The sequence below is a fragment of the Colias croceus genome, chromosome 20, assembly GCF_905220415.1.
Source record: "Colias croceus chromosome 20, ilColCroc2.1".
Taxonomy (NCBI): domain Eukaryota; kingdom Metazoa; phylum Arthropoda; class Insecta; order Lepidoptera; family Pieridae; genus Colias; species Colias croceus.
In genome coordinates this window covers 6,458,393-6,470,832 of record NC_059556.1, presented here as the reverse complement: position 1 = coordinate 6,470,832, position 12,440 = coordinate 6,458,393, and the positions used below count along the sequence as shown (strand labels likewise).

The 12,440-nt window shown below is 36.8% G+C and overlaps 1 protein-coding gene across 3 annotated transcripts in view; it reads right to left on the bottom strand.

The window, feature by feature from the left end:
• Positions 1 to 12,440, bottom strand: part of LOC123700696 — a 242,836-nt gene that overhangs the window by 27,786 nt on the left and 202,610 nt on the right. For 2 of the 3 annotated variants that reach the window (XM_045647993.1, XM_045647992.1), the window contains 10 exons: positions 12,199 to 12,369; positions 10,921 to 11,076; positions 10,154 to 10,328; positions 9,044 to 9,630; positions 8,612 to 8,755; positions 7,940 to 8,161; positions 7,238 to 7,461; positions 6,498 to 6,873; positions 5,279 to 6,073; positions 3,292 to 3,388 (listed from right to left, as the gene is read on the bottom strand). In XM_045647993.1, the coding sequence (XP_045503949.1) occupies positions 3,292 to 3,388; positions 5,279 to 6,073; positions 6,498 to 6,873; positions 7,238 to 7,461; positions 7,940 to 8,161; positions 8,612 to 8,755; positions 9,044 to 9,630; positions 10,154 to 10,328; positions 10,921 to 11,076; positions 12,199 to 12,369 (2,947 nt within the window). The remainder of the gene's footprint in view (positions 1 to 3,291; positions 3,389 to 5,278; positions 6,074 to 6,497; positions 6,874 to 7,237; positions 7,462 to 7,939; positions 8,162 to 8,611; positions 8,756 to 9,043; positions 9,631 to 10,153; positions 10,329 to 10,920; positions 11,077 to 12,198; positions 12,370 to 12,440) is intronic. The other variant, XM_045647994.1, reaches the window with a different exon arrangement.

Below are 12,440 nucleotides of genomic sequence, written 5' to 3'. Positions count from 1 at the left end.
CAGAATGTCCATGAATTCAACCTTGCAATAATGACATCATTTTAAAATTCAATATTGAATTTGTTTTAATATTTATTTAAACTTAGCAAAAAAATAGGCAAAAGAAATGCAAATATCATACCTATAATAACGTCATGTAGAACGTATTTTTTAAGCCAGAAATCTTGAAGTTACCTACTTATAAATCAATAATCAAAATTTAATTTTAAGTATAATAGAAATTAAGAATAAAAAATTAAATCTTAAATTATATTTTTAATTTTTACATTCAAATATTTTCCTACACACACACACACACACACACGGCAAACCTTAAACGTGGTAAGCTGTACATTATTCGATTACCTATCTCGTAAAATTATAACCAAATAACATTTCTTCTAGACCACGTAATTTCAGAGCGAAATACGAAAAAGGCAAAACGCTCTTCATAAAATATTCCTTTTCCTATAATTTACAATAGAATACTTACATTTTCTACCACCCTTCCTTAAATCCCGGATAGTGATAACAATTCTACACGAAACCATTTTTACGACACTATCGTTCCCAAATCGATATAAAACTGATGAGATTTTATTAGTGCATCGTTACATCAAATGTTTATTCAACGTGTTAACACAAGACCATGATGTCATCTCTAAACAGGAGCTAATGTTTGTGGAAAAAATGAATTATTGTCAATTGTTATGTTTGTTTACATATGCATCACAAATAAACTGAATAGATTAGTTAATATTGCGTGGCACACATGGGCCGCTGGCACAGCAGATCTTTCGACAAATAATAAAAGTGTTAAATTCACACATTTTACTGCAGTTTATTTCCAGAAACTGTGCGATATAAAACAGAGATGTCTGTAATTATCCTCGTTGCAAGGTTTTTGCGTAAACCGACTCGCAATGTTTGATGTAGTGTGGATTTAGTAACAAACACATGACTGATACGCAAAATATTAAAAAGATAATATGTAACATTTTCACAAAGCATTAAACAGGTTAAAAGGTGACGTGAATCCTATCATTCGTATGATTCGATCAACGAACAAACACGCACATAATATTTTCCATGTTAAAATAATAAAAAAACACAGCTTCTTACTGTCGACCATTTATAATCTCTGGGACATATTTAGAAATACTATTTGTGAAGCCGCGGTATACTTATTATCTCTTAAGAAGCTTTTAAGTAATTCTCCAGAGGGTTAAACATTTTAAAAGCACTTAACTGCAATTTATCTTCTTTAAAAACCTTGCTTACGGTATCTTGAAATAAATCCCGAAAAGTGTTCGTTAAACCGCCCTTAGATATATTTAAAAGAGAGATTTTTATTACAATATAAGGGCCAAGTCGACCATTCTTCATTCTTCGTAGATTTTATTTAAACCGATACGAATAGTTACAAAACATATTTGAACCCAAAAATGAAGGACAACCAATTTTGCTTCCATAAAAACATTGAGTAGGTATCACTACGAAAAATCGTGTTTACCAAGTTGCACCCCTAAAAATAAAGCAACGCAAATAATCATTCTACTAATTAGCATTAGCAAGGATACCCGTCTTCGCTTGCGCAATGTCACAACCGTTCCGCTTTCGTTGGCAGAAATAGATGGAACCAAAAGACCGGGCGTGTGGCCGTCCCCCGTATCGCTGCTTCCGGGATACAAGCCATTTGAAATTTTAGTTATTATGTTACAGCCCAAATAATTTAGCGATGTTAAAACGTCAATATGAATACGGCTTTTGATGTCCGCTTTGAAATTTTGGAGATTTCGATCGTTAATGTCCGAACTGGGCTATCATTTGTAATTTGGAAATATAAAATAGTAGGTTTTTGAAGCAAAAATAGTGTGTTCAGATCTCGGGGTAATGATTTTATTCATTAATTCAATAAAAACACATTAAAAGAGTTCAGATAGATCTAACGAGATAATCTACAAAAGAGATGCTCAGAAATACCAACTAACCTGATCCGACATTCAATAAAAATAATAAAACCTATTCTCACAAGCACCTCATTTATATTAATTGTAAACATACGTAGCATTACAGAATCTTTGTATCTAAAACAAATAATTATCTGAGAGTACGTAACGAGTAGGTAAATACAAAACAACTGACGTACATTTAGACGAGCAAAAAGCGACCTTATTGCACACAACTACGGAGTACATTCCTAAATAAGTGACCTCAAACGAATGATCGAGTGCTCTTAGAAGATAATTTAATGGCTATAATTATCGACATTTGCGCTACAAATCATGTGTGAATAAAAACTAAGCCGAGGCGAACCAGACCTGAAACTTAAATACTGGGAATTAAACACGTTGCCTTGATCGCGATTGTGCAAAGGTCTTCGTTCGGAAACTGGTTAAGATCCCAATATGGCCGCGGCCACAGACTGCGTTTGAAATTAATTATCTGTGATACTGCTTGTTTGACGCTTAAATGTTTTTTTATAAGACCAAGTATGAGTAATTAACGCACTTGAATTAATTTGGAATTAACACTAGAAAAAAATGGTTTTTAAGAATTTTCTCTCAGTGACAACAACTACTCAACTATATTTTGACAAGAAAGAAGTTTGAATTGTATAATTTAATATTATGCATTTTGTCCCAGACCAAGGAATGAACAGGTATAGGTGTTTTAAAATGTATGTAGGTGTAGTATAATAACAATGTGTTAAAAATATCTCATTTAAATCTTCGCTTTAAAACTTAATCAAATTAGCATCATCAATTGATTATACTCAGTCTCATAAAAGCACTTTATGCTTATCTACTTATTAAAATTTCATACCCTCCCGTACATCTTATACTTCAATTAAAAATCCTTCCTTAAAAACTTTAGCACAAAACCAGTTGTTCCAAGCAAACCGCTCGACCACAGAGGTTGCATTAATCGGTAACTCGATATTGGAACCTTATCCTACAACCGTTCTCCTGGCACTAATAAATGCACTTGTTTTGTGCTGTATCGAATGGCGAACGTATTGCCTAATTTATGGATAAAATCATATTGTGAAATAATCCCAATTAAATACTTTTTAACTGTTAACTGGATAATTAAAGTGTGTCGGGATAAAATACTTCTGTGCATGCGAATTACTTTCATTGAAATCTTCAAAAATAATGCCCATAGACTTTTATATAAATTGTTATCATTCAATACTTTGTTTATCAGCTTATTGATACCTAGTAGGAAACGATTTTGCTCATAAGGTTTCTTTCGTCATAATGGTATATTATATTCTTAGGACATATTGTATTAAAAACATTCACAAACCTCTAACATCCCGCTGTAAAGATGGCGACAATGTGCTGTCAGCTAAAGCCACTTCCAATAGATTGATGTTTTCGCGGCAACGCGTAACGACCTCCGTCTGTATAGAAAAAAGTCCATTCTAACCAATCCTGCTTCAAATGGCATATTTCACAAAGTATTGTAGTAAAACAAAACTTACTAAATATATTCGCCACACAAACTTCTCCAAATCTCACAAATTACAATTTCAAAAATCAAATTTAAACTGACAAAAAAAATAGCTTACATAGACAAATAAAAATATTAATAAAACATGCCGCAAATTTTGAAAGCAAAACAAACAAAACTTAAAGATACAGATTAGAGAAGCCAAGTCAAAATGTATCCCACACGGAAAGTTTAGAATTTTGAGCAACCCTAATATTTCTAAGAAAATTAAAAACAAAACTGCTAATAATTTCAAAATTAAATACATCGCTGATAGAGAAGGGTGTTAATTGACTGAAACTCCATTTTTTACTTTCAAACTGACTCATTTATTCTCGTAAAAGTTTAATACAAAGATCACTGTGCGTTTGACATTTTGTTAAAAAAAAAACATCAATTAACAACCTAACCCTAGTCAAGCTAAAGTTAGTACATGTACAATTGTTAGTAATGAGATGATGCGGAGTTCAGTCAAATCACATATTGTTAGGCTTTTAGTGTAGACCTATCAATAATAATTAATAATTATTATTAACGTTTAATAAAATTAAACAACGAATATTATTTTACTCGCTAACATATAAATACACGTATAAATATCACGCTATGACAAGAAATCACGTTTAGATTCACTTAAGTACCATTGCCTAATTTTTGAACTGAAACGAAAACGTCAAATGTGACATCTGTCAATTTGACTTTTCGAGTGTCAGTGATTAGAAGCATCATCGGCTTCGACGCGCCAACTGCACAAGCAACCATTAACTTTGTTATATAAATATATTGCTCGAATATATCTAAAAGTTAGAATGAACCTAGCACCGAGTTATCACCACCAAAATAAGAGTAGATAAATTTAGAAGAATCAAACAGGCAGTTAGTAGAGGAGCTACACAAACATATCACAAACGCTGTTAGTATTTTAAAGAACTCAAACAAACAAACAAAAAGGGGAATTTAAAAAAAAAACAGGCACACACAAGACATAAATAAATATGTGATTTGAGTAATGACATAGTTTCACTGCAAAGCTCTGTGAAACTACATCATAGGGATCGGAAAAAATAATAAATACATACATAAGTAGACAATGATTTCAAACACCTGTCAAACAAAAAGGTTATACGGAATGCATGCGACAATCTTTTCAAGAAATAATAATAATATAAACTTTCCGTGATAATATTATATCTTGCTGATGCATTTGACAAATTAATTGAAATTCATGGCCGAATTGTCGCAGACATAACGCGTAAAAACTGCGTTTGTCAGATTTTAACTTATTCCAAAAATGCTTACAATTTGTACCTACGATGTTTAAATATAAGAAAATAATTTAACGATAACCTACTTAATGGTATAACGGGAATGTATTAAATAATTTCCACCACTAATGAAATAATAAGAAACACTACCAGTAATAGGCGATAAATTAAGATTACTTGAAAAAAAATAAAGATATATTTTCTAATGGAATGAAATTTTCACCATCGATCACTACCGCGGACGCGCTAACGCCCCACTCGAAACAGTACTAGCCACAACGATCCCTTTGTGCGTCTCGTACACACTCCGTCCGCAATCTGACAATCGCAGCGTACCTGACTCGCATACTCACATACGAGATCACGACAATCGCACAGGCCCAAGCCGCGTGTCATTGGAGGTGAACGTAAACAATGATCATGATAGAGAAGGCGGTGACCGCGAGACAGATGCGCGAGCGGAAGCAGGCGGGGCGCGCGACGCACGAGCGGCAGTCGGCGTAGCTGCTGTAATCGGTATCGAAGTGTGTCCTTACGTAGTCGACGGCCCGCAGCAGGTCGGGCTCGGCGTCGCGCGCCAGCAGCGCCTCGGCCGCGTCGAGCTGCGCGCCCGAGCGCCGCACCAGCGTGCGCACCGAGCCCGCCTCCGAGCCCGAGCCCCGCCCGCGCCGGCTGTGCTTCGGCGACGACGACGAGTCCTCCGAATCCCCGCTCTCTGTTGAACGCCTGCGCAATTCGGACAGCGCAACTTTCTGCAACTCCGCTTCGCCGTTCTCCTTGCGTCTTCTATTCAATGAATCTAATATATCCGGTCTGTTGTTAACTTCCGTGTACTCGAGCGAGCTGTTCACTTCGTCGCTGGTGAGGTTTGAGCTGTGACGTCTGCGGCTGAGCGCTTGTATGTTGAGCAAGTCGAATTCGGGGGACCGTTTGCTGTTTCTGCGTTCGCTCTCGGAGGGCTTTCGCCTGCGGCCCCCGTCGTTGCTCTCTATGCTCGTGTTGTTTCTAGATCTTTCTAAACTGTCGAGTAAGTTCTTTTTGCGTTCGGCGCTGGACATTGATTTTTTGGGCTTTCTGACTGGGGTTTCTACAGGGGACGTTCGCGAAGGTCGCTTGTGTCTAGGTAGGCTCCTCTCTCGTGATATATCTGAAGGAGGTCGCCGTCTGCGTGTACCGCTGGGACTCAGGTCATTTTCCGGTTGTGCTGAAAGACTTGAGCAACAGTCCGACTGTGAGTCCAAAAATGCTCTGTAGTCGTCACCGAATTCCAACAAACGACGCGCGGCATCCGAGTCCGGAGCTTCTGAATATGGTTCTGAATTATATTTTTCCTGTTGACAATAATAAAACAGTTATAATTGTGTCATTCTTTCAATTCAATTTATCAAATCTAATAGCTAAACTTGCATTGACAGCGGTTAGATAAAATATCATACAAGCATATAATTTAAACGCGATTCATAAAAAATATTATTTTTCATTCTGGGCACAAATATGACGCAAAAGACAATATTAGGGCAAAAACTATATCGAAAAAAATGTTTGGTAATAACTGTGAATGGCATTTAATTCAAAAATCATGAATTGAATGAAAATAAATCCTTAATCAACCCGGTGATAAAACTTCAACTTTCAGGAAATAAAAATTACCTACCTACTAACTATTTCATCAATATATACGATTAGCTCTAATGCCCTAGGAATTAAGAATTAACAAAAACTGACTAAATCATAACTTTGCGTCAAAACTCTCACCTGATAGAAGTCCCACGCCTGTTCAGAAAACGAGCTATGTTCCTCCGTGCCGGCCGTCACGCTCTTATCTATATCCGAGTCCTTATCCACGCAGAGATCCCACATTTGGCTCGGGTCTCCCAAACTGAGAGCCAAAAACGACCGTTCCCGTTCCATACTTTTCGTGAGCCTCGGTCGAACTAAACCGCCTTCTGGACCGAGTTTGAAGCTGGGAGCCACTTGTTCCGTCTCGTTCTGTTCAGGGATGGCACTGTCTTGTTCTTTAGAAGAGATGTGCGTCTTCTCTATGCTCTTGCGCAGATTCGCTATGGTCGCCACTTGCTGTTTGATCAGTTCCTCGTCGCTGTCGTTGCCTGACGTGGACGTTGTGTCGAACCTGCAGATGGAAAAAAGTTAGATATAAATATACAGTTATAGAATTTTATATTTTTTCTACAATTTAATTTCAAATAGTGAATCGATTTTTAAATAAGAAAGTTACAATATTAAATTCCCTTATCAACTTTTATGTATTTTTTAGAAAATACATTAAAGCTCTATTTATAATATTTTGGCAAATTATATCATATTTTAAATAAATACCACCAATGTTGTTGTTCAATTAAAAAAAAAGTCTGCTACGATATTTCTGTAAATTTATAAAAATCCAGCTTGCAACCGCAGCCGCTAACACCGCAGCCAACACTGATAAGAACGACTACTTGCCACCATTACCCTATCTAATCTACACTCCAACTTACCGACTCTTCCTACTAGTAGCTGGATCACTAGCCGCACTTCTCTCAACCCCGTCCACATCAGGGCTGATCCGTCCGCAGAACGACAGCGACTTCACAAGCCTCTCACTGCGATTGGTCCCGGCTCTTCTAAGTCGCAATCTCTTTCGTCGCAACCAACACTGTTTATCACCCTCCACGCAAGATGTGCACGCTTCAGTCATAGTGTTCGTGCTTGAAATGTGGCCCTGAATTTAAAACACACATTAGAAACATATTTTTGCACGAGCAATCATGTGGTATCTAGGGAAAATTCTACTAAGGTAATGAAATTTTTTGCACACACACATTCACATTCATTTCATGCTCTTTTAGTTGTTTAGCCACCAATTTTTTTTTACTACTGACGCAATTAGGGAAAACTACACTATACTAAATAATAAGATTTACATTTCTTTGCTAAACAAGGAACTATTAAGAATACTGTAAATAAAAAATTATTCTTCTCACTCACATGCATTCCCTGTTGTTTTACGACAATAAATTCCAAATATCACACAGTAATATCTTCCTATCTTACTATATGATGTCAATAAAACAAATCACCAAATCACAATATAATAAAAGCAAATTGAATAAAACATTGCAAAACACGTATAAAAGCGAACAATCATTTAGCAACAAACAAACCTGTTAATTACTTGTTATGAAATAAACAAAACCCACCTGTACAGTAGTAGAACTGCCGCGTAACTTCGAACTAGAATTCCCTGGAGTCACTCTTTGTGGTGAAGCGAGCATATTCAGAGCTGATTCCGATATGGACATATTATGCGAGATCTCGTTAGTGGGCGTGGCCAGCGACGTTGCCGCGCCGCTGAGTTGAGACAGACAGGAGACCGACCACGGGCGAGCGCTGTTGCCGACCCGCTTCTTGCGCAGTTGCACCTGGGTTAGTGTGGATTTATTAGCACAGGGTGATATCTATGGTTTTATTGTTTGTTAGACATAGAAAATATTAGTTATTACAAACATAGTTAGTGAAATTGCCACGTAGGCTATAATGATGTTATTTTTTTAAATAAATGACAGGTGGATGAATATGATATTATTTTTATTTGCATCTCTTTTGTCTATAATTAAAACTGTCAATTTATTGATATGGGCTTTTAAAACACCACAAAGTTATTGCTAAAAATGTGAATTAGTTATGTGCATTGTGCATATAATATTATCTTAAATTATGAAAATTGAAAATAATCATTACTCAATGAAAAGTTAAGAAAAATTTAGTCTTGTCTTTTATATATCCTAGCATATATGATATTTGGAATGTCCTTTTGTAAACATTAAACATTTATTTTAGCGTTTTTATTACACAAAGCAAACACAAATTACCTTCGCCTGATGAGTCGGTGTGACGGTGCAAGTAGACGTGCTCATGTCCATGGAAGAATGTATATTCCTCTCTTCAGATGTTAGCGATGTGTCCACTTCACTTTCCGTTGTGTATTCGCCAGATGCGTCATAGTTTTCCGTGCCCTGGAAAGAGACAATTTAATGATTAGTGAATATTTTTGATTGTGATATACAGTATTTAAAATAGCTTTGAACTTCTGAAAGTATGAAAAATTTTTGTTCTGAAATCCCATTTAGATTCTACATACAACTTAAATATATCTTTAGTTCAGTGTTGTATTGAATGAAGATTTGCAACACCTATAAATCAGCAATTGCACTTTAAATAAAAATCAATTCCAGAAACCTATGGTCATTCATATACAGATACATCGTCTGTAGATCTCTGAGATAAATATTCGTTACACTAACCTGATTGCTATCATTTTTCCCATCCGAGCTCTGATTCAGCCATTCCTTTATCCTTGACATCTTAGCTCTACTGACCGACTTCCCTTCCTCTTCCAACATTAATGGTTTGAAACTCCTCGATCCCTTTTTCTTTGCCATTTGCTGCGCTTGCTTCTGTACCAATTCCTCTGCTTGAATCACTAGCCGTTCTATATCCTTGCACCTTGAGTTCTGATCGACCCGTAATAAGTCTGGCGTGCTGGATTCCAATTTAGGTTTAGGCGATGCTGTTTTCTTTTCATCCACTGGCAGTTCGCATTGAATTTCAACCGATGACGTCATTATGTCTGTAGAATCTTCGTTTGCTACTTTAGGGCCATTTACATATGTCCATTCCTCTTCCGAAGATTCGTCTTGCGATTTTTCGTCCGTTTCAATCATTTGCCTATCGGAATCCGTATCGTGATGTCTGAAGTAAAACGTTGCGCAGTTCTTGGATTTCCGATCGGATTGATTGAATCGTGACGTATCGATTGGTTTCTTCCTTTTGATCACGGTGGGGGGAGTTTTGATTTCTCTCGGAACATCGTCCATGCGCGTCTCGTTGCCTGCAAGAGAGGAATGCTTTATGAAAGCGAATTGTAAATAGTCAGTCACTCTTAGTCAGTTTGTAAACAACTCGTACTCAATGCATTAACTAATAATAACACCGCTTTGTTTGGTTTGTAAATGAGCGAGTAATGCATTGAAAATATTCGAGATGTTTCGCATAAATATGGTAATACAAACCTCTTATTTTAACATTTATAGCATGTTGTTTATTCAAAAGGTTATATCTTACCATATTAGACGAATATTTGTATAATGAATTAATAAAAAAAGTGTTATCCACAATAGGTATTTTTATTTGTGTTTGTAATGGATAGAAGTCGGTTAAAAATTATAAACTTAAACAAATTTGATTACTATTTCACGGGTAGAAAGCTACGTTATTCCATTAATTTTAATTGGTTATATTATTTTGACAAATTGTATTTTCCAGTAATATAAGTCCATAATCTGTCTGTTAAATTTTTTATACACACGTCTATTTTTTTTCCTTTTCATGCATGTATATGTGTAAGACCTTACCATCAATCTCATCAGTAGCGGGCACGGTTTGATCTGTGCGCATACGTCTCACGAGGCCGGGCGATTGGTTCGCGGGCACGCGGCGCTCGTCCGCCATCTTGTTGCGGCTCGACTCCCACTCGCAGTCCGAACCGAAGTTGCGCCAAGTGTTTATCACTGCATACTCTTGCTCCTCCTGGAAATTGTTTATGAACACATTAATTAAAGGTTCTGAAATCTATTTTTATATAGTATAGAGCATATTAGTACAATGTTTTGTTTGGAATACGCTTGTAAAATATGTCTAGTGTGATAATAATGATGAGTTTGAATGTAATCCTTACTAATATTATAAATGAGAAAATGTTTGTTTTTTGTCTTTCTAACATAAATCGAGCGATCTGTAAGTAGATAGTTAGGAAGCTGTCTAAATAGCTTATGTAGCCTAATTCCTATAGGAATTTCCACATAATAATTTAACCACGTGGGCGAAGGGGGTGAAAAGCTAGAACGAAATAATTTAATCAATAGGTGTACAACTATTTAAGTGTTAAGAAGTGAAATGGAATATAGATACTGAAGCATAGATAATGACGAACATTTCGGAGAGCTTTTATTTGCTAGTCGCGTCTATACACTTTGATTCCTTACACGAGCTCTGTGAACTGTGTGCTTAATGAGTAGCCAAGCCTATTAACTGGTGGTATAGTTTAAACACGCAGCAATTAGTTACCCCTTAAATGAGACATGCCGCATGAGTAGATCAGCAAGCTATGAATATAGCTCACCTCAGACGCAGACTGTCTGCTGTCCTCCGAGTAGTCCCTTACGCGTGCACACGGCGGCGTGCGTTGGCGCTTTGGCGAGCCGCGCCGGCTGAGCCGCGGCTGCTTCAGTGCCGGCTCGTCGTCGCTGTCGCTGGCCGGCTCTACTGTTACTATGTTCTGGAAGGAATATAAGTTTGTTTTATTTACGATACGATTTTTATTTTATGTTGGGTAGGTTATATGACTTTATGTTAGATATATTATCGTGTAATAGATACAATAAAATTATGATAAAAGTACGTTCTTCTCATGAATTTATTACAAGAAATCGTGTCTAATAAAAATTATAATATAATAGTTATTATAAAAGTTACTTCAGATTATGTACCTACTACATTTCGAACAATAATAATATTCATTTTATACGGCATCGTATTCATTTATTTGATTAAAATATTTACTCAACAACAATGTCGCATGTGAATAAATAAACGCATCCCATGGACATAAAATCTGAATAGAATAATTTTACGGCTCTTACGTACACTACTAAATTAAGTTTAATAACTATCCATAATCCTAAAATAGTTACAAACCTACAGTTACCGCCCATTACAGTCAAATTAAGTAGCCCCAAAAGATATACGAGTATAAATAAGTTAACCCTTTAATGCGAGCGGTCGGTCTAAAAGTTAACTAGGCGTATAGAAATAGGTCGAGTAGCCTAGCGACCGCGAAACACAACACACTCCATACAATATTTACGACACGTGACGTGTGGTTGTGTACACTTAACTGGCGTGGGTCGGAGAGATCATTGTTAGCGCTATTTAGGGTCGTGTTTGCAAACACTAGCGGGGGGTTGATTGCACTATTATTGTTGACGCGCCGAATCGTGCGAAACTTGAAATGAACAATGCTTTTAATTTGGCAATAAATATTTCAAGTGACTCGTGCGTGGATGTCGCACGATCGTTAGAAATTTTGCGGTGTAGTGTTTTTATTTTTCTTTGTCACAATGAGTGAATTCATTACGAAATAAATTTCAATTTTTTACTAAAAGTTAGAAACTAAGCGCTTACTTTTATTAAGTCTTTGTAAAATTGAATTTTGTGACGAATAACTATGGATAATGTATAATAGTGCTTAATGCATTTCTTATGATGTTTCAAAACTTTAATTATCCATCTCCGTCTTCCTATTTTATCGACAGTAGCTATACTATTCCCATTTTTTCCCACTTCACCCGACTCACTTTTATTAGCTTAACTTTTACTTCAATACAATCACAATCCTCACCTGACTGTCGCTCTTAGCGAGACACGCCTCCAGGTGGCACTGCCACTCGATAGCTCGCAAGTACAGCAGGTGCCAACGTCGCTCGAGCGCGCGCGCCGCGTCACCGCCGCCGCACAGCCGCACCACCGAACCGACGATCCGACCGTGGCATTCCACGTCGCGTTGCAATACCTGCGCGAGCGATGTAGGGTTAAACAGTGTATCATACAAGTACATGTCGACTTGTTTAATGGATCAACTTG